Source organism: Bacillus rossius, chromosome 2 (assembly GCF_032445375.1).
Source record: "Bacillus rossius redtenbacheri isolate Brsri chromosome 2, Brsri_v3, whole genome shotgun sequence".
NCBI classification, from domain to species: domain Eukaryota; kingdom Metazoa; phylum Arthropoda; class Insecta; order Phasmatodea; family Bacillidae; genus Bacillus; species Bacillus rossius.
The window spans coordinates 55172203-55194199 of record NC_086331.1 but is presented as its reverse complement, the minus strand read 5'-3'; the positions used below and the strand labels follow the sequence as shown (position 1 = coordinate 55194199).

Below are 21997 nucleotides of genomic sequence, written 5' to 3'. Positions count from 1 at the left end.
AAAAAAATTGTTCATTTCATTGTGTTATTTTATGTTCGGAAAGAGAGAGGATCTTTTTACATTTTTTTTGCCAAAAGATTGAAATTTTTTTTTATTTTAGGAACTGGAACTACTTAATTTTTAGTGCCTTTATTTTTTCATCATAAAAATTAGCCCACATTTCATCTGAGTTTTTAACTTTTGTAAAAAAATTGAAAATAAAGTCATATTACTGGTGAAGGAAGAGAGTAATATAATTCTGTTTAATTGCCAGCAGTGTGACTTGCTGTAGTTTATATTTCCTAGTTGTGTTGTCTTTCATATTATTTCCATGCAGTGGCGTAGCCAGGATTTGTGTATGGGGGGTGTTAAGAAGCATGGCCTCACCCCCCCCCCCCCCCCCGTATCAAAGCGGGGGGTCCGGGGGTCCTCCACCGGGAAAATTTGGATTTTAAGGTGTAAAATAGTGCTATTTTAGCAGTTTTCGGTACTTAAATTTAAATATTGTAATGGTAATTTTTTTTTATTAATTTAATATGAAATTTGTTTGAGTGATGAATAAGAAATTAATTAAAGATTTGGTGCTAAGGGGGGGGTTTGAACCCCTAAAACCCCCCCCTGGCTACGCCCCTGTTTCCATGATCTGGTTTTTGTTTGAGGTACAGGTTGTGATAACAATGGATGAAAAGATGTTTTCCATAGAGCCTGACTTTGGTAAACTGTCTACATTTGTTTGAGAAATAAAGCTACATGATTGTAACTTGTAGACTTTGTAAACCACTACTGAAGTTACTACATTCGTTATTTATAATTAATAAGTAGGCCTGTATTGAGAATTTTTTTAAATAATAATAAATTTTTGATAATCTGTGCTTCATGTTGATCCTTTCCATAGTTTAAGCAGGGATAAAATTACAAATTTTATTGAATTGACTAAGACATACTTTACGTTAAAACTACTAAATTTCTGGATGTCACTCCAAAATAATTTTCATCGAACTTAGGACAACTGAAATTGAACTCATTCAAAAATTTAAATGCACACAATAACTTTTGACAGCAGTAGGTAATAGCTCAGTTTGTAGATTTGATTTCAACGTTTGCAATAGAAAATTGTGCATACATACATGATAACTCTGGTAGTGGGATAGGCATTATAATAAGTGTTTTATGATAAGTTAGTGGCAAATATAAGTGTAGGTTACTTTTTGGTGCAGTTGAAAGATTTAACAGATTCTATAAAGGTTGCTTCTACAGAACTAATCAACTGAATGTATTAAGTAGTAGGGCTATAGTATGAACTTGAGTGAGTATGCTTTTACTTGTTTGCTGTATTTACAACATAACAAAACAAACAACATCAGTCTGCCATGTTGCCACCAAGGCTGACGGATGATGCCTGCCAACTGTCACTTCTCATAGAAGTAAATATATAACAGACTGTTAATGAATTTTTGCCAGCAATTAAATTATTTTTATTGAGACTTATGTGTCATTGACAGTGAGGAGTTCAGAGACAGACACACTCACACAGTTCAGAGAACGTGGGTAAGGAACTGGCTAAAGACTACAAAAGAACCATTCAAGCATTTTCCTGGCGTGATTTCAGGACACATGGAAAACGCCATTTAAGATGGCCGTCCCGACACTCGAGCCCGGGTCCCCTGGGATGTGAGTCCAGTGTCCTACTGCTGCACCACCTTGCTCCATCTGCACTAAATGCAGACTTAGGTACAACTCCTTTTAATAAACCTGACATGTGCAACCCGAATTCATTCACCTACACAAAGCAGAGTTGTTAATTCAATACTGTAGCAGCTCATTTAGAGAAAAAAAAGTCACGAAATTCCCGTTATAATAGTTTTAATTTCTTAGTTTGTTAACAGTGCATTGTGATTTTAATTTTGGTCCTTTTCAATTAGTGTGATTTGTAGGAGTACATAAGATAGGAGTACATGCTACATAAGATAATTTTACTAGCTCTAAAAATAACTAGGTGTTATATAAGACTGAATACCGAAAATGTTAAAAAGATATGTTTTCAATTTGCCATACAACAGGTTTTTTTTCCCTTTAAATTTAGACTGTTACACTTTCCAAATGGTTTCTGGCTTTTAAATATCCCATACGATCGGTGGATTTGTACAGCTTTTAAACAAGTTATTATAACCAAACAGTTCTGTAGGTACAGTTGTACAATTGTAAATATTTGCTTGCATGTTGTTTGCATACCTAGTGAGTGCAATATGATTAATACATTTTTTTTGTAAAAATAAACAACTAAAAATAATATAACAGTTAAAAATAACATATTGTATTAAAGTAACATAAAACATAATTTAAAAATATATTATAGGAACTTCTTAAGAACTTTATTAGTTATTTCCCAAGCTCTGCATGTAGCAAACATGGAGCAACTGGACATTTAAACATCGCAACAGCAAACCTCTAAGGGTTATTTCATAATAATGAAGGCGTACCGGTGTTACGTTTTTAACTTAGTGGTATAAATAGTGGGCGCCACCATGTGAGTGGGCACGTGGACCTGGCTACAGGCTCTTACTCAGGGCGTTACGTGGCCTGTGTGAGGCGAGATATTAGCCCTCCTGATCTCGAATGCAGCACCTGTTCCTAACCGAGCCCGCTCTCAGCGTCGGGCACGCTTCTACCTAACCGCAGTGGGCTCTTAGGGCGTCCCACACGCCGCTGACTGGGTTAAGGACCCACGTGGCCCCCCCGAACACTGCAGCTAAGCGCCCTCTTGCCGGGCGACCAACACACACACACGCGCACGCACTCGTTAACGGGAGGTTTGAATGGAGGGTGGTGGTGTTTGGGCGGTGGCATATCGGACTCAAAAGGGCCGCAGGCCCGGACGACGTCAATAATATGAATGCTTCAGTTTCTTAGTTTCTAGTGAATTGATAAAGAAAGTCATATTGTTTTTCAAACAATACTTTTATAATCATTATTTTGGATGCAGGTAACTTTACATAGTGTTAATTTTGTATTTGTTATGGCTGTCTTGTATTAACTAACACAGATTGACTTGTGTTATATACAAATTTTATGATACTAAACTTTAGTTAAATACAATAAAAATACAATACATTTACAAGGTGTCAAAACTTGTGTACATCTATTCAGTTTAGAATGACATCAGCCACACCATTCCCCCATTAAAGCCTGAAACACTGTGTTTCTCTTCTGTATTAATTTTGTCACATGACCAGCCATACTCACTAGAAGAGGTGGTCTTGGACTTTGCGGGACCCTGGGCAATTTACATTTGTGGAGCCCTAAAGTTTCTGACAGGGGCGTTACCGGTGGGGCTGGGGGCATAATTACCCCTAGAGAAATAGGGGTTCCGGAGACCTTCATTGGAAAATTAGAAAAATATACTCATTACAAAAACTTTTTTTAAAGTCTCACCTGGAACTTAGATTTTGACAATGGTTTTTCCAATATATCTTAAGAAATTTTTATATTCTTTCTTGATAAATTGTACTCAGGTTATTTTTATAAATGCATACAACTTAATTCTTATAAAATCACGTCATTATATCTGTAAATTATATCTTTAAGTGTTTTTCTACTTAAAATCATAAAATACTCTATTGAAAGGTAATGACCATCACTAAATTAGAAGCTAATAACAGTTGAATCCCTCCTTTTCCATAACTGTCCATATTTTTGACAAAATAGAATAAAAATAAAAAGGGCCAGCAGGAGGTCCTGGGCTTGCCCGCCCTGGAGCCGCCCCTGACCACTAGTGCAGGGCTCTGCATCCCCATACTAACATGCACTTGCTTCCCAGTCGTTTCTGCCCGTCACAGGGAGCAAATGTGATCCTTTTCGCTTGCCGACCCCTCCTTGAAGCCACACTTGGTGATGACAGATACAGTTCATAACTTTGAATCTGGTATGAGGCCCAAAATTAGTTTTTAATTTGAAAATTATATGCATCAAAATTATGGAAATATATAGATAGACTATCATATATCAAAATTCTGTTAAAGCAAGAACTTCCACTCTCTAATGTTTTCAAATGTCAACATAGTATCTTCCACTTTATTTATGTTGATAATACTACCAAATATAATAATTTTTACAACTTATTATTTACCTTTTTCCTTCGGCAATTGTTTGCACTCTGTAACTCTCGGCTTCTGCTGGCAAACGAACAGTACTGTTCAATTCACGTTCTTTTCTCTGCACTTCTTGCTCTTCAATTTCAATTTGCTTCCGACGCTCAACCACATCAATCTGGATCTCCTCATTGCGAATCCTTTGTCGAATTTTAGCAGCTTGCAGTTCATAAGCAAGCTGCGCCTCTGCTTTCTAGGCATGCAAACACACAAATACAGTCATTAATAAATAAGACAAGTGTTTACTTTACTGCACAAATGGGTGAACATTACAAATGGATTCACATGTGTGTTCTCAAAATTGGTAAATAAATCTAACATATCATTATGATTAGATTTGTTTGAAATTTAAAGTCCTAATGTATAAGTAGCCTATATTATGAAAGTAATGTAATAGATCAATGGTTGCACAAAAAGCACACTAGCCTCCTTTTATAGTTTTTATATAGCGTTGGACCTTCCCAGATATTTTCATTAAGGAAGTTGTAATGTTCACTGAGTTTTCTCAGAATAGGTACTACAGTTTCCCTCCACTTTGACATTCTGTCACTGTTCTACTGTAGGGAATAAATTTATGGTACACTCCAGAGAACTGCAAACTCCTTAAATTGCCAAATCAGTAGGATTACTGGATGCCCTGTCCTTAGCTTTAATTTATTATGACATATGTACCTTGTTTATGGCAAACAAGGCTTCACCCTTATGGTTTTATACAGATTAAAAACAATGCCCCATCTATCATTTCCTCCTTGTATCATGAAGATGTTTAAAATTTTCTTTTTGTTTCTGATAAAATCAGTTAAATACTGACTTTTGCTACTCTTAGTGAAATTTAGGCAATATAGTTCTGAGTAGGGAAAATGTGTGCAGAGTTTAGATGGAATATATAAAATTGTTTGTCATAGCCTATGTATTAGAAAATAAACAATAATATACTGCAAACTTAACATTACCTTTTCAAATATGATGAAAACGTTATTGAATCTTAATTGACCCAAAATTTTAAACAATATAGCTCTGTTATAAATGTAAAACATTAGTTCTATATGCTATTTATTAGTACCATTTAGTGTTACAAAATGATAGTAAATAATTCTTACAGCAGTATTGATCTCTTTGTCGAAATTGGCTTTCTGTAACTTATACATTCTGGAGTTGTCTTCTATCTTGGTGTCTGTATTATATTTTATATCCATCGCAGACTTCTCACACTCTGCCTCCTGAAAAGCACCAGGAAAACATTTTACACCAATCCCTCAATTAGCATGTCTTGAAATTACGTGCAATTCATTTAGCGCGATGTTAATTTTACTGCCCAAGTGTTGAATAGCACATCTGTAAATTTCAGTTAGCACGAAATCGCCAAAGGAAAAAAAAAAGCCTCGGGAATGACGCTAAGAAATCTGCTTCAACTCGATAAACAACAGAAGTTCCGTGGCATACAGTTAGCTGTACGAGAGGGGAAGAGATGCACGCGCAGGTCTACTTACGCTATCGACTGTTGTACAAATATCACTATGACAAGTCCAGTTGCGGCTATTGAATGTAAAGAACCAAATGTTTTACGTCCGCGCGTATGCCGCCGGGCCGTACCGTTGTCGCTCGGCCACACACCGGGCCGTAATGAACTTCAGTCTAGCAAGTGGCAGGGAACTTACACGCACAAACACAAAGCAACATCCACCTATTCGTTTGCCGGTAACCAGTAGCGGATCCAGAGGGGGGGCTAAGGGGCTCAAGCCCCCTCCAAAAGCATCTGGGTCCACTATTGTTTTAGTGTTTGCCTTGATAAAGCCGAGCCTCAGCTGGGTCAAGCCCCTCCCAAACCAAAATCCTGGATCCGCCACTGCCGGTAACTGTACATGCGCAAGAACCTGCAGTTGGAATCATATTGGAATCATGCTTTCCAAGCGAGCATAATGCATTGTGCTCAAGTATTTGAGACAAAACTAGAAGTATTACGGCATGCAAACTGTCATGAAGGCCACACTTATGTTTGTCGCACTTTAGTTTTAAGCAAGTCAACTATGCGCACAATCGTACGAAATAATGACTCTATTAAATGTTTATACAAGTATGATGCTGTTTGTTTTACTAGCGGGAATATATTTGACATTAGATACCGGAACAGATGATTCACATGGAAAAGGATGTTAAATGAATGTTGCAACGAAAAGAAAATCATGGGCTTGACAGGACTGATGTGAACCAAGCGGTGATACACGAATAAGCACGGACAGTAATATCAGTTTCACTGCCAGTGAAGGATGGTATGGAAAGTTCGTGGAAAGGTATACGACTTGAGTTGAAGGTCACGCCCGGGCGAGCAAACTAACCTGCCGTACATAACCACCTATCTCCCATTATGCAGTGTCGTATTTGTCATACAAAGTATTTGATGGTAGGCTTATAAAGATAAATGGTGTGACATATTTATCGTTGAGTGTTATTCTACGCATTTAATTTACGTAAAGAATATTTCCCTATACATTTTGGAACACATTAAGGGCGCGGTTCAGTGACTAAAAATCACTACTCTAACAAATATTTATGTTTTGGCAAAAATGTGAATAAAACCATCGAAATCAACTACCCGACCACTCCGCCCGGTCAGTATAAGTGTCTGCGTAGCTGGGAACAGCGGTCATTCGAGTCAGGCTCTTCATACGGGGAGGGTGTGTTTCTCCTCTCTCCTGGGGCCCGTTTCACAAAACGTACAAGTTGACAAGTGACAAGTTACAAGTGTAGAGATGACAAGTGACAAATACTTGTAATTTCTGTTTCATAAAAGTTTTGACAACACTTGTAGAATAATAGTGTTTTGACTAGTGTGGCGGCCATTTTGACAAGTCAGCTGTTTGTTTACTCTTGGTTATGGCTGGGAAAAGGGATTGCAAGTTAAATATTTTGCGTGAAATAAATGATAGGAAAGATGTTCTATTTGGACAATTTTCACCAAGAATTACAAAGAAAAGTAAATCGGAAGCCTGGATTGCCGTTCATGAAAGAGGAAAGGCAATGGGAGTTGTTGGAAATACCAAAGACTGGCAATATACCAGGGACACCTTTTGGCCAAACATTAGGAAAAGGACATTGGTAAGTTAAATATTTATTTTAAAAAGATGACAAATATAATATTATCCATATAATATATAATCATATTACAGCAGTGTAAGTATTGTGACATTGTCCAAATATAACTTGTGAAATGCTGACAATGAACTATTTCGTTTATAGGCTAAAGTCGACAACGCAAAAACCACTGGAAGTGGAGGAGGACCAAATGCTGTTTTAAACGACATTGATTTAATGGTTCTCCAAATTTTGGGGAAAGAATCACCCGTCATAAGTGGTCTGGGTGTTCCAAATTCCTTGGAAGATGATGGTGACGTTGAGCACCCAGCTGTGTCAGTAGATTGTGAGTTACCTGAGCAAGTCGTTGCGCACACATCGACAACCAATAACGCCAACGAAACAGGTTCAGATGATTTCTCAGGTGGAAAAGGTATGGATCATGTTGGTATGTTTATATTGTATTAGAGTTTCAGCATTCACGAGTTATCATACAATAAATTATTAAGTATTCTAATGCGCGCGTTATGAAAGAACTAAGAAGTTATAACTGTAGCACTATTTGTCCAGTCACACGAGAATAATGAAAGTTAACATTTGTTGTAATAAAAACTGCCATACATGAAGCAATATTTTTGATTATTTGCCATAACAGTATTTAACACACATATTTAGCACTGTCGAGAACAATGTTAAATAAAATTAAATGTAGTTTTTTACATCACAGAGAAAATAAAACCTCTATGAGAGTTTCTATGAATAATTGAAGCCCCGCCTCCAATTAATTTGGCTCAGGATGTTCATTACACTTGCCAAGATGTGTGTATGCATGAGCAACAATAATAATAATCAATACGAATGGCAGTTATTTATTATGTGTTCATTTTTTACTTTATCACTACATACACATTACCTACTAATTCAATTGTAACTGGTCTTGCATTTTTTCTGACTGTTGTGTGTCAAGTAATGTGCTTTTGTTTTGTAGCAAAAAGACATTGGGTCACAAGAGGTACTAAAAAGCATAGTGATTTTCTGGAAAATAAAGAGCTCCGAAAGAAAAAACTGAAACTTCAACTGGAATATCTTGAAATGCAGAACTACAAAACACGCCTCGAAATTCTTGAGTTGGAGAGACGACTGTCGTTAACAAAGTCACAGTATACAAGAGGATTAGAAGAGCACATGGAAAATAGTGACAAGAGTGATGGAGTCTTTTTTATAGGAGACAACAACGTCATTCAAAATGAAGATGGGACGCAGACAATATATTTGCATATGGAAAAGAACTAAATGTTTAAGTATAGGTATAAGTTAATTAGGCCTATTTGTTCATGGAAGAAGTTTCAATGTATGTAACAAAATACTTTTGAGTAAAATAACTTCATGCTTTATCTTCGGAAATGGTCAATTATTTCCTGCAAACGATTCCAACCTCCAACTTGTTCTCCTCTTGCATCGCCCTCTTCAGCTTCAGGAATAGCATTTTCTTCAATAATGTTTTCATTATTTTGTGCTTCATGCAGGGCCACAACTAGAGTCTCTGGGACCCGGGGCATGAATGGATAATTGCGCCCCCCCCCCCTTCACTCTTTTTTTGCACATACCACACCAATAAAGCGGGGGGTCCGGGGGCTCTCCCACGGAAAAATGGTGCTATTTAAGCATTTTCCATACCTACATGTAACAGTTTCTGTGCTACTGTAACTTCCATGCATGAACCCACTATGTCCATAAAGTAGTCCGTATAATCACTAGACTTGTTCATTAAATATGTTGAGACGTTATATTGTAAATCAGATTAGACATTCCTGGCATGCAAGTTAAACAACTTTTTACTAGTTACCAGTTGTAGTAGGAATTACATTGCAAGCGATTTCGGCGCCCCCACAGCTTTGCGCCCGGGGCGTATGCCCCGCTTGCCCCCCCCCCTAGTTGCGGCCCTGGCTTCATGTCCTCCTTCGGTAATACGAGCTAGGTTGCAAAGGGCTGCACAACACAGGAAAATATTTCCTGCAAATATAGGATCAACACGAAGGTGATTCAGACATGGGAATTTTTCTTTTAAAACTCCGAATCCATTTTCTATAAGCCTGCGGGTCTGCTTGTGAGATCTCAAAAATCGCCCCTCAGCTTCATCATTGTCATTTGTAACTATTGGAGGAATAAGCCATTCCTTCAAAGGATAAGCACTATCACCAAGTAATATAATGTTACGATCGCGCTTGGCTGCAGTGCGTGGCATCGCCGCACTCGTTCGGCCTGTCTGCGGCCCCCTTCCACCCGCATCCTCTCCCTGGTATCTCGTGTCATACTATCTCGCTACATCCTGACCGTCGCAGCGCGCACCTGCCTCAGATCGGGTTACTTAAAAGAGGCCGCACTGCGGAATAAAATGACTCAGACGCCTTTATCGGCGTTCTTAGAGCAGCCACCGCGTCCTTCGAGGACTCACGATGCGTTTCTGGGCATTTCGACGGCGAAGGTCGCGCGATATCTCGGAGACATGCCCGATTGTTCTGGATGGGAACCCAAGGGCTATTTAAGGAGGTTGGGCCGACCTTCGAGTCAGTCAGAGAGTCAGTCTGAGTCGGAGACTGAGTTCTCCCGCGGCGGAGATCCGGGCGATAGTGCCGCGGGTGCGGCAGAGTGGCGAAGTCCTTGGACGAAGGTTCCAGGGCAGGGAGTGAGTGAGTTCAGTGGAGTCGGGAGTTTCCGGGCGATAGAGTCGCGGGCGCGGCGGAGTCCCGAGTGAAGTGGCGAGCGAGTCGTCGAGTGGGATCTCGGCGAAGGGTGTGACGGCGGCGGCGGAGTGCGGCGACGGAGTCCCGCGGCGGAGACCCACGAGGGGTGCTGCGACGAGAGTTGCGCCGGAAGTGCGGCCCAGCGAGGTGTGTGAAACGAGTGACTGGGGAATTGACATTTCTTTACGTGTAATTAATTATCTGCCAATTTAGAAGATTATTTGTAAGTGACAAGTAGTAGTAATAAATAAAACTGTGTGTGATAAAAATCTTTAATTGGGCCATCCTTTACGAACCCGCAGGGAAATCGTAACAATACCATTGGCTATAGGTCTCCACCCCGTCATCATCCTTGCATACAGCGTACTATTTCTCAACACACGTGCATCGTGGACACTTCATGGCCAGTTCGCATCGACATAGAAGAACTGTAAATTTGGACCACACACAGCCATACAGTTGATAGAATGATTGCCATGACGATCAACGAAAGTTGCTTCATTTTCAGTTGGTGCATCAATCTTTATTAGTGTTCCATCAATCACACCACATACCATCGGCATTCCAACTATTTCATGAAAATGCTGACACACACTGTGCATATCATTAGGCCATTTCACTAACTCCCGCAGAAACACATAATTTACACTTGTGACAAATGAATGTACTACTCGACACACTGTAGCCTTAGAAACACCATGCATGTCGCCAACTGAATGATACTGTCCTCCTGTACCCAACCAATGCAATGCTATTAAAACTTGTTTTACTGACAAAGCTTGATTTCTAATGGAAGAATGTTGCAGGTTCATTGAATAACAGTCTCCATATTACAATTAGTTCTTAATTTAAATATTTTCCCTCGCCTTACATTGACGTAGATTTGTTCTTCTTCACTATCCGAGGACCAAATGCTGTACATCTACTACTTGTCAACTATTTGACTCAGCTCGGCACACTTGTCACTTTTTTCAGAAACAAATCATTTACTTGACAAGCACTAGTCGCTTTGTGAAACACGTTACTTGTCAAACTGCAGAAAAACAGTTTTACTTGTCACTTGTCACTTGTACTAATTTCTATATGAAACAGAGACTTGTCAAACCAGACAAAAATACTAGTGCTACACTAGTATTACAAGACTTGTCTCTTTTGTGAAACGGGCCCCTGGCCGGCTTTAGACACGCGAAGAAGGTCGGCCGCCCCCCTCCCCGAGGAATGTGTGGGTTTCACCCGCGCATGCGCAGGACAGGGCTGAGAGCCGCAGTGTTGCCAGTTCTGCTCGACCCTTCCCCTTCTTCCTTCCACCTCCCTCCTCGCCCACCCCAGGCCTAGACCCTGGTCGTGTTGACAGTCCGCCGGAACAGAGACAAGCTTGGCTGGCGGCTCGCGGGGAAACACTTCACACACTCCAGAGTTCACACATTTAAAAAAAAAAATACATTACCGTGTTGTACGCAATAATTGGAGTTAAATTTGTTTAGAAATAAAACAATAATACACAGTGTTATTCACTTTTTGACGTGACGTCTAATAAATAGATGAACGCCGGCTACACGCACGAAAGTGTCCCGTTACGCACATTGTCCCGTTACGCTCATTGTACGCTTGCGCCGCATCTATCTCTCTTCCACTCGATTGGAACAACCATAGATTTGACATTTTCAAGGCACATTAAACTTGAAAACTCCCATTCGTTTCCTACTTTTCCTATCATCGTCCTATCCTTAACAGAATAACACAGATTGGAAGAAGTTAAATAGCAAACATGTATAAAAGTTATAGTTAAAATAATATCTTCGTTAAAGTAATAAACATATTTGAATTAATGAGTGCAAATAAAAGTAAATGTATCAATTAAATTGTAGATTTCATTTCACTCCTTCTTTGTATCCATACAGAATAGTGATAATTCAATAAAAATTATTCAATTTTATTCATAAAAGTATGCAATAATTTCATCAAAGTTTTGTTATGACGTCACGTTAAACTATCGTCCGTAAACCGACTTTACAGACAACAAATTTTTATGTAAAAACATTTTAATAAATTTCTACTAACATATCAATTTCTAACGCTGAAAACAAAAGTTAAAACAAGCGCAATCATACCACAATTTTTAATTCTGTCTAGGTAACCTAAATTTTGAATGTCTTATAGTTATATTTTACTTATGACTCACATACAAGAAGTCAAATAAATCGGAAACACAAGGTCACAATAAATATATAAGTAGCATTAATGTCAGATATCGTCATTATGTCACTTAGATGTAATTAGTACAATAGTAGAATGTAAAATTAGAGGTATAACAATAATCTTGTCAGTTAGAATGGTACATTTTTATTACCTACCTAAATCATTACAAATGCTGTCAAAAAAACACAAATAACACGGATATTTAATCACATAATTTGGTTTCTATTTACAAGGGAAACAGAGAAACCAACATTTACTACTACTTTATATATATATATATATATATAAAATGTGTCGTAATTTTTTAGTTAGGCATTGTGGTATTAGGAATTGTTATCAATTGTAGTGTTACTCAGAATTGCGTAGCAATATTTTATAATAAAAGGTGGGTGTTTTAACACTTTCTAATTCTCATAGGCCTAACTAAAAAATTACGACACATTTTTAATTTAGCATTTTTGATGTAGAACCGTTATTAATTAGTCTATAAACTGTTTTCGTTGAGTTCTGAAACAATCTTTATGATTACAAAGTACATGATAATTCATTGGCGTTCGATGTGAGTTGCAGGAGAGGAGTTTGCCAGTGCGCTGTACATTCACAACAAGCATAATTCACCGATGACCACAATGCCACAGAGGAGCCAGCGACTACCAACCAGTTACAGCCACGCTGATCAATATTTCAGTGGGCGTTGCGTCTACTGGAAATAATTGGAGTTGGAACACTGCATTTATTTACTAGTTAACACAGTAACAATGCGCTACAAAAACAATAAATTACAATAATGTTGTCAAAATAAAATTAAAATACCTTGTATATGATAGTAACTTAGTAACCTCGGTCCGGAAATGGTGTCTGGTTGGCGGCGACTGTGCCAGCTAATTCAAAACGCCGCTCCGTAGATAACCTCTGCTTTCTCAACGATTAAACCCACAGATTACGGTGTCAAAATAATTACACTTACTTTTCTGATGAACTTGGCACTTTTAATTATTGTATGCACACTACTTCTGTCGCTGACTTAGGCACACCTAACTTCCAGACTCTCATCTCAAAGACTGTCTTCTGGGTAACTAAAGCTATATGCTGACTGCTTCCCCGTCGCTAGGGAAAGGTCAACAAGCATGAAGACGTTTATAAAAATTGAATGAAATAAATGTGGCATAATACGAAAAAAAATTATGTATTTATGAAAATAAGCATGAAAAGCCACCCGAGAACAATAAAGGCATAATTATATATCACTCCTGAGAGTTACTTTTAAACAAACTATTTAAAGAAAAGCTAAGAATCTTTTTACATAAAATATGTATATTTTTAGGAGTATATTTCTTTTGAAACATTCTGTGAACTCCTAGAAACGTCTTGAACATCTTCAAGAACTTACATTAAGTTTTATCGAATTTGATACTACTCATAGTAAGGAAGTTTTAATTTTTTTTCAACCCCTGTTATTACAACCTCTTGCAGCATATTTCGTCTCAACAAAAAATGCGTCAGCTAAAGTATTAGATAGTGTTAAGATATTTTACAATAAATTACAATGGATTTGATAGTTTACCCCTTAAAAAAAATTAACGATTTATTTCGACTTCGGCCCTCGTTATTTCGACCCCTTGCATTATTGATAAGTGGTATCAACATTTATTTGAGATGAATGTTCAAGATAATATTTATAATTTTTTTAAATATATAATAAAGAATTCGATAGAGTACATCGCACGGAAGATATTTTTCGACCACTTTCTGTAACGGTTTGTCTTATCAAAAATTGATTCAGAAAAATGCTATAGATAGTATCTAGAGTAGAAACAGATTTGATATTGTACCTAGTAAGAATGTTGTGAAATTTTTGTCCTTCACCCCCGACTTTCCACTCTTAGCAGCAATGGTTGGTTGTATAAAAATATTATTTCAGACAATATATTTTGATTATATTGTTGGAGATACAACCTGAACGGATTCGATAGGTATTTATTTACTTAGGGAAGTAAGATGTTTTTGTCTTTCAACCCTTTTATTTTTTCTTCACTTCTTTAGGTAATGGTTGGATGTAACAAAATAATTTGTTTAAAATTGTAGACAATCTTCAGAAAGGATTTTATTATGTTTAATACATTTTTAATGTATTTATTTTAACCCTTGATTTTCCAAACTCTTGGAGCAATAGTTTTTATCAAAAAATTGATTCAAATAAAAGTTTTAATATTATAATAAAAATTGGATTTACTAACAACTCGAACGGATTCGAAGGTGTGCCTAAGGCCTGTTCTACAATGACACGGAAACGGAACAGACAGAAACGGAGACGAAAACGGAGTATTGTTCCGTTCCGTCCGTATTTTTCTAGTTCAATACACGGACCCGTAAGAAATCTTGGCCAATAAGAAAGAGCGAGCGTGACGTAACTGAAAACTACGAGTATCAAGTGAACTACCTGTTAAATCGAAATATATGGTCGTTAACTTGGTAATGTAGTAAGTCGATTTTTTTTTTTGCGTTGTGGCGGTGGTAAAGTAGTCCTTCTCCGTCTTCTCATATATAGCAGGTATATATTTAACCATGAAAATTAAAAGTTCATCAAAATTCGTCATGATGAAACCCACGTTCACAATTCAAATTTCAAAACAAATCTTGTTTTGTTGTTCACGCATAAAAAAGTAGTAGAGAAATACGGAAACCAACATTAGTCAAAACTAATATCTTAATAAACATGAACGCGCAACTGTAGCTTGACAACTGGAGTGAATAAATAACGTGCTCCTATTGGTCTAACGGAGTAATGTAAAAGGAAGACTTCAGCACTGCTGAGCAGGTCCGTACGGGTCCGTCTCCGTTTGCGTGCTATTGTAGAGGCTCTGTTCCGTGAAATCCGTCTCCGTTTCCGTGTCATTGTGGAACGGGCCTAATAAGGGAGGTATGACTATTTTTGTCCTCCAACTGCGGTTTTTTCCACCCCTTGCAATTATGGTTTGTCGTGTTTAACAAACGTTTTTAGTATTACTCAAACGATATGCAGTTACTTCATACGGATACGATATTTATCATACTAAGGTAGTTGAAACGATTTTTTTTTTTAATTTTCCCTATTTCTCTACTTTCAGTCAGATTTTGCCCAACGAACTCGACCAAGATTTTCGATTAGGCCTACTATTTTTATTTTATTTATTAGTTCGGAAGTGATTTGTACAAAATAACTGCTGTTATAGTGTTCATAAAATTGTGTGTGTATATATATATATATATATATATATATATATATATATATATATATATATATATAGCCTATGGTTTTAGGGTCCATGAACCATGACACAACAAACTATGTAAACATTTCCTTGAAATTGCACGATGGTAATGTTTAGTCCTTCTTCTAAATCTACCTAAAAATCTGCTCGCCTCTTGCAACAGTGAAAGTCGTTTTCTTTTAAACATTAACCTTTTTTTTAAAACATGTTTGTGCTTCTAAAATGTATCGTGGTTCCCTAATATATTTTACTTTGTTACGTTTGGATCGGCTAACTATGGTAGCAAACAATTCATATAAAATTTGGGAAGCAAATCTTACGTCCAAATAGCACCTAAGAAAGTGTTACATAAATCACTGCTTGATACTAATTCGTTCTCTTCTCGCCAGCCGCGAACAGAACGGGCGAAGGAACCGGGCGGCAACACTGTAGTGTCGTCCGCTACCTGCTGGACCGCCGTTCCGTCAACAACACTCCCCGCGCATTCTAGTGAGCGAGAACAGAACTGTGTTTACCATTGAGGCACGCGGTACACAGTTTGTTTTAATTGTAGCGAAGTAAATTACCATGGTAACGAAACACACAAAATATCTAAGTAATCTGTAAAACTTATTTTACCTCTTAGCCTACAATATCAGCAGTATTAATACTTCTTTGCATTTAAAAGTGTCGAGTTTGTCATAACATGTATTCAGTATAATAAAGAAAATAATTATTTTCTCAATAACGCAGCACTTTGAACCAATTTTATCTGTGATAGCCTTCGCAAAAAATACAAAAGAAAAGTTATGCATTAAAATTTTTTTGATATCATGCATAAATGAAAAATTATCTATAAAATAACTAAATTGTGAGACAGCAGTTTTGACTCATGCTCTAGGTACTCTTATAAGTGCTAAAAATATTTTTATCAAATTAGTAATAGCTTTAACTGCAAGAGTAAAGATAGATCTTCGAATAAGCAGCAATAGACGTTTTCACAATTTAAAATAGATGATCAGTGAACTATCGCAATGAGAGAAAATTTTCAAAACACCTGAACCGCGCCCTTAAGTAAATTAGCCTGGCTATTTACGGAGACTAATGCTTCAGAATACGCGGTTTCGGATAGCACGAATATTTTTAGGGAAGCTATTAGTCGTGCGAAGTGAGGAATTGGTGTATTTCAAAGTATAACTTTCAGTAACACTTTAATAATAAAACTAAAAATTGTGTTAAAGGTGGACAAATACTAATCTGTATCATAAAAAGGTTTCTAAGATTATATGCGTATGTTACGGAAAATATAATTCTCCCACTTTCTAGGATATGATTTCTTATGTGAAAATAAAAAGGAAATATGGATCATCACATCCCCCCCCCACCCACAAGTGACAGTTAAAAACCTAGAAAATATATATTAATTGAGATAAAACCAGCACTCGCAAAATTGTGTTTTCTTGAAGAAACACCAAATAACATTACTGAAAGAATAATCCTTTTCTGGGATTAAATTATCTTTTCGCAAATAATTTTATAGCTATGAACTGTTCCTAATGTGTGATGACAAATTATTGACCATCCTGCGAAAATAAACAGAAAAGGTTGTCTCTTTTGAATACTCACAGGTTCACCACTTGCAAGAAAACTGCATGTTTGGTTTCACTATACAAAGTTGTTAATTCATTCGTGATAGGCAGCCTGTTTAACTCAACTAGTATACAGGCTATTTATGAACTTTCAAACACCCAGGAATATTGTTAAAAATAACAAAAGATATTAAAACTTTTTTCTCTCTAATTTTAGAACACATTTTTTATATTAAATATTGAAGACTATTTGCAGCTTAGCAACAAATCAGGGAATAATGTGTCTTATAACAGAGATCTTACATCTGTGAAAACATAGTAGAATATATCATTTACTTTCATTTGTAAAATGAGGGTGGCGTACTAGTGTAAAATTATATGTAAAAAAAGGTTTGTGATTATGACCTGGACTTGCATTCAAAAGCTTGCAGCAATATTTACATACTATCACGTAATAAAGTACTAACATTTATATTTATTAATTTTGTCGACAATGTCATTACAGACAGACATAATAATAAGAGTAATAATAATATTATGTTGAATATTGGGTGGTCAGTCCTGAGGCTGGTTTGGACCACCAATCATAGCTAAAGGGGAGACGACAATGACGTGACTGGGTCGGGCTGAATGAGATAATTCCGTGATAGTCCATCATTGCCTTCCGAAGATATGCCATATTAATAATAGAAGTTAGGCAAGTTTGGTGTCCGCCTTGCAGGTAGGTGAATGTAGCATGTGCTCCATGATCAAGTGTCACTCTTAGCACTCACGCGCTTTTAGGCCTCCTCGAATGCCCTGACAGAAAATATTTTAGTTGTGCATGACGTCTCGCCGTCAAAGAGGCTTTTATAGATAGTATAACAAGAAAAGACCCAAATCAGGGATTTTAGAGATGGAATCTGCCATGGCCTGGAGTAAGGAACCATTCTCAGCATTTGCCTAGAGTGAGTTCAGAATGGCTGGACCATTGTGCGGGTCCAACGTTTGCCAGTCGCGCCGTCTCACTCAGGGATTGAAAACGAACATGTTAGGGCAATGAAACAACCTCCTCACCCGGATGCCCGCGTCCCTGTTGGCCTGCGCCACGCCGATGTCGGCATCTCGCTTGACGGCAGCGGTCTGTGACTTGCCCAGCGACGCCAGGTACTGCACCTCGTCGTACACGTCCTTGATGGTGAACGATAGTATCTCGATGCCCATGCGGCCGACGTCGGGTGCTGCGACCTCGCGCACCAATGCGGCGAACTGGTCCCGGTCTTTGTACACCTCCTCGACTGTCAGCGTTCCTGCGACACGAGTCAGATGTCGTACACTTATCACTTACCTGCTCGATATGAAGGTTTCACATCGCACGGTTTTGCAAAAAATCAATGTCCGTCATCTAAATTTGTATTACTCAACGATACTTCAGAGTAGATTCTCATAACATTCTGTGGCTTGACGAAGCTTATGGTGGACACTTTTCCCTCAGTTTGGTGTTATGCTGAACCACGAAAAAGGAAGGAAACTGCAAGCATTCCGTGTACAGAATTGTTAATAAAAAAACACCGACAACGCTAAGTATGTTACTGGGTAATGGAAACTATTAGTTTTCAAGTGAGGATCCATGTCTGGAGAAAAACATCTCTTGGGCGCTGTGGGGCGTCGAAGGTTAATAACGGTTCGGATATGGTGATGGATGTGCGTACAATTCAACGAGAGCATTATGTTATGCAGTACATTACTTTATTACAGAGCCTCCATCGGCGGTTATGAGATTTACGCACGTCATTTGTGTGCCCAGTGTTTCAGTCGCTGCGTGGATAAGTGCAATGAAGCCCTCCTCTGATGTTAAACGAGTAGAATAAACCATACTACACATGGCATCCCACCGGAAATAGTCAAGAAGTGTAATATCTAGAGACAGTGATGGCCAAATAACAAGACCCATTATTTGAATCTATTGGTGTGGAATGTGGCGTCTGGGTGGCATTTAAGTTCGCAGAAGCTCCAGGGTGTGTAATCCACATTAGCTGACGAACCCGCAGTCACACAACATACGATACAATATGCTTGGCAAAACATCTCTACATGTTAGGCCACCCAAAACAATCCAAAACCTTTTGACACCTCACAGCGCCCAAGCTATAAATATCCAGGCATGTTCCCGATCTAAAACAATTACGATTTTACAGTTCCACACAACATACTAAGCAATGTCGGCGTGGTTTTCAATCACACGTTATTTGTAACACACTCTTGAGAGTAGCTAAACACTAAGTAAAAAATTAAATTATTTTGAATTTGAGGTCAAGTTTAAATTTACGAGCCATGCATGCAGACTGATATAAAATAATGTTAATCACTATACTAATGATAACTCAACAGCAAAGCTGATGTGATCAGTTGTGTAATAACACATCTCTGCAAAGCAATATAAAGTTCTTAAAAGCAAGAAATTTGCGGCTAATATGCAGGTGTATACTAAAATACATTGTGCATGGTGATCAAAGAAATGCAAGCAATATAAGAGAAACTTACCAAGAATGGCACGCAAATGGCCTTCCAGTGTCTGCAGTACAGTTGACTTGACTTCCTTCACAGTCTTCCCCAGGAACTGCTCGGAGGCAGTCTGCAGCAACTCCTCTGCTTTCATGATCTTGCACTGAGCGACCCCCGTCACCGTCAGGGGCACACCTTGTGCTGTCTCCACGCTCTCGCACATGGGGTTCAAGGTCATCACCTGACACAAACACAAGTGTCGATAGCACGATGTGTCTATGTGATCGTCATTCACTCTGAATACTAATATTTACAACTGTCGTCTGTCCCCTGAACTAGAGGGACAAGCGACCACTCCGGCGCCCTCCCGGGAGCTAGGTCCACCGCGCGCCCCACGTGGCAGTCAGTGGTTGTAAGAACTAGCAAGTAAATAAAAAAAGATTAAACATTAACGATACATTTATTGTGATGAAAATAACGTAAGCATTATGTAAACTGTACAATAAAATACCATTTCTTTAAGATGACACATGTGTTGTAAATCGCTACACTTACAAATAAATATACAAAACTAAGCCGTCTGTAACAAACGAACACGAGGTTTAAAAACTCAACTGACTGTGCATCAAAACAACACCGTGCATTTAACATTCTAACTCGATACACACGGCTATCAAAATACATAATTTCATTAATATTTGAAATTAAACAAAATGCTTACAGGCCAAGTCTTTGTGGGCGGGGCAGGGCGATTGGGTTTGTCGCACTTATACACGTGAAAACAGCGTTGTCAGTTTAAAAAAGTTACTTATAGACCTTTTTATATTATTTCACGAGATCGCTGAAAAAACATTATATGACAATAGAGGTGGCATCCGGAAAAAGGGCACGTAAGTCAAAGTTGATTTTGAGACATTGAGCCTTAAAAGTTTTAAACACTTATAACTCTTAAGATATAAATTATTTATTTCGTTTTTTATCATAAGTGTTTGTATAACTACTTACGTTTTATCTGTATGGTGTTTTTGATCTAAAAATTCTCTTTTTAATTAGACAGTTAAATAAAATAAGCGTTTTACATGTCTTTTTCCAACCAGGAGTTAGAGTAAAAATAATGTGTACTCTACGATATAAAAAATTTAATATTAATTTATTGTACACTCAAAGAGTATAAAATATCTTGGTTGTATAAATAAGTATGCGGAAGAAAAATAACTAAAGGTGGTTAAAGAAGCCTACAAAATCAAATCTGCATGTAACATAAAAGTTATGTGGTCTATGTTACTGATTAAATTCAGCCAATATTTATTCAATAAAATCACAGTGTCTTTGGGGAAAGTGTGAACACAAACTACTTACATAATCTATTTTACACGCACTAACTAACATTGGGAAAGGGGACGGTTGTTAGGTTAACATTCTTCAGAGTTTCTAAATCTAATGTTGCTAAGTATGTGAATGGTGTGTACACTGGGAAGTAGTTTTCTGAACACAATACACTACCACTTTTAGTGTACTTCATCATAACAAAACTTCATTAAAGTGGACTTCCTTGGATGTTGGTGCTGGAAGAAAAAAGTTGGATGGTGCCATTACCCCATTTTTTTTTTTTACCAAGGCTCGATCCATCGTCATTTCAAATCTTGAAGGATTTTCTCTACAAGTAACAATAGCTTCTAACCAAGGACTTGCACTTCCGATCACTTCCCTCTACTTTATTTTTGAGAGAACAAGACCAAAGTTACGGCCACACTGGCTGAATGAGTGACCACGTACTGGATATAAATGAACCACTTCTATTTCATGAGTTTTTGCAAACCAGGTACAACATTTAGTTATAGTAGCATTCCGGTTTTGTCCTCCCGTTGCATCAGAAATTAAAACGATTCTTTTGGTATTTGGGAACTTCTGCAGATTTTTCTTCAATGTGCGTCATATAAAAAGGACACTACCGAGTTGCTGTTTTTACTAGCATGTGTTTCCACATGGCAATAAAAGTATGACGAATCGTCGTTAAACACATGAACATTAAAGACATGTAGCCAAATACATCTTTTGTAAAACTGGCTGTTCACGCTGAGCTTTGGAAGAGGGTAGTTTTGACCATAGTAAACCCCAACAACTAAGTAAGGCGCATTATCATCTTTAGCCTTGGAAATAAAATCTGCCCTTACAGAAATTTTTTCTATTTTCTTTTTGTGGATTTCCATATTCACTTTCCAAGGATCGTTTGCATCTCTTAACAGCTTTCGGGAACACTCAAAACAAAAATCACATGTCTGTCTTATGACATGTAAACCCGTTTTTAAAATGGCTTTTAAACAGCTAACGATAGTGTTGATATGAAAGTTTGAAAGGCCTGTTGGTCGATTCTTGAAAATAGATCTCAAACATATCAAAAAGGCTTTTAGCAGTGAGTTCTGGATTTTCAAAATACTTCAGATTTGTTTTATGGGCACAATAGTAGCTAATATCACTAGGTTTTAGTTGTAAATGAGCCTTGTAATATCACCGTGTAACTTTTGTGGACGGTTATTGTGAGTACCACGCCT

General features: G+C 37.7%; 1 protein-coding gene across 2 annotated transcripts in view; it reads right to left on the bottom strand.

Moving 5' to 3' along the window:
* Positions 1–21997, bottom strand: part of LOC134529296 (flotillin-2) — a 413942-nt gene that overhangs the window by 19197 nt on the left and 372748 nt on the right. For both annotated transcript variants that reach the window (XM_063363204.1, XM_063363203.1), the window contains exons 3-6: positions 19485–19686; positions 18018–18250; positions 5228–5347; positions 4106–4320 (exon numbers count right to left, since the gene is read on the bottom strand). In XM_063363204.1, the coding sequence (XP_063219274.1) occupies positions 4106–4320; positions 5228–5347; positions 18018–18250; positions 19485–19686 (770 nt within the window). The remainder of the gene's footprint in view (positions 1–4105; positions 4321–5227; positions 5348–18017; positions 18251–19484; positions 19687–21997) is intronic.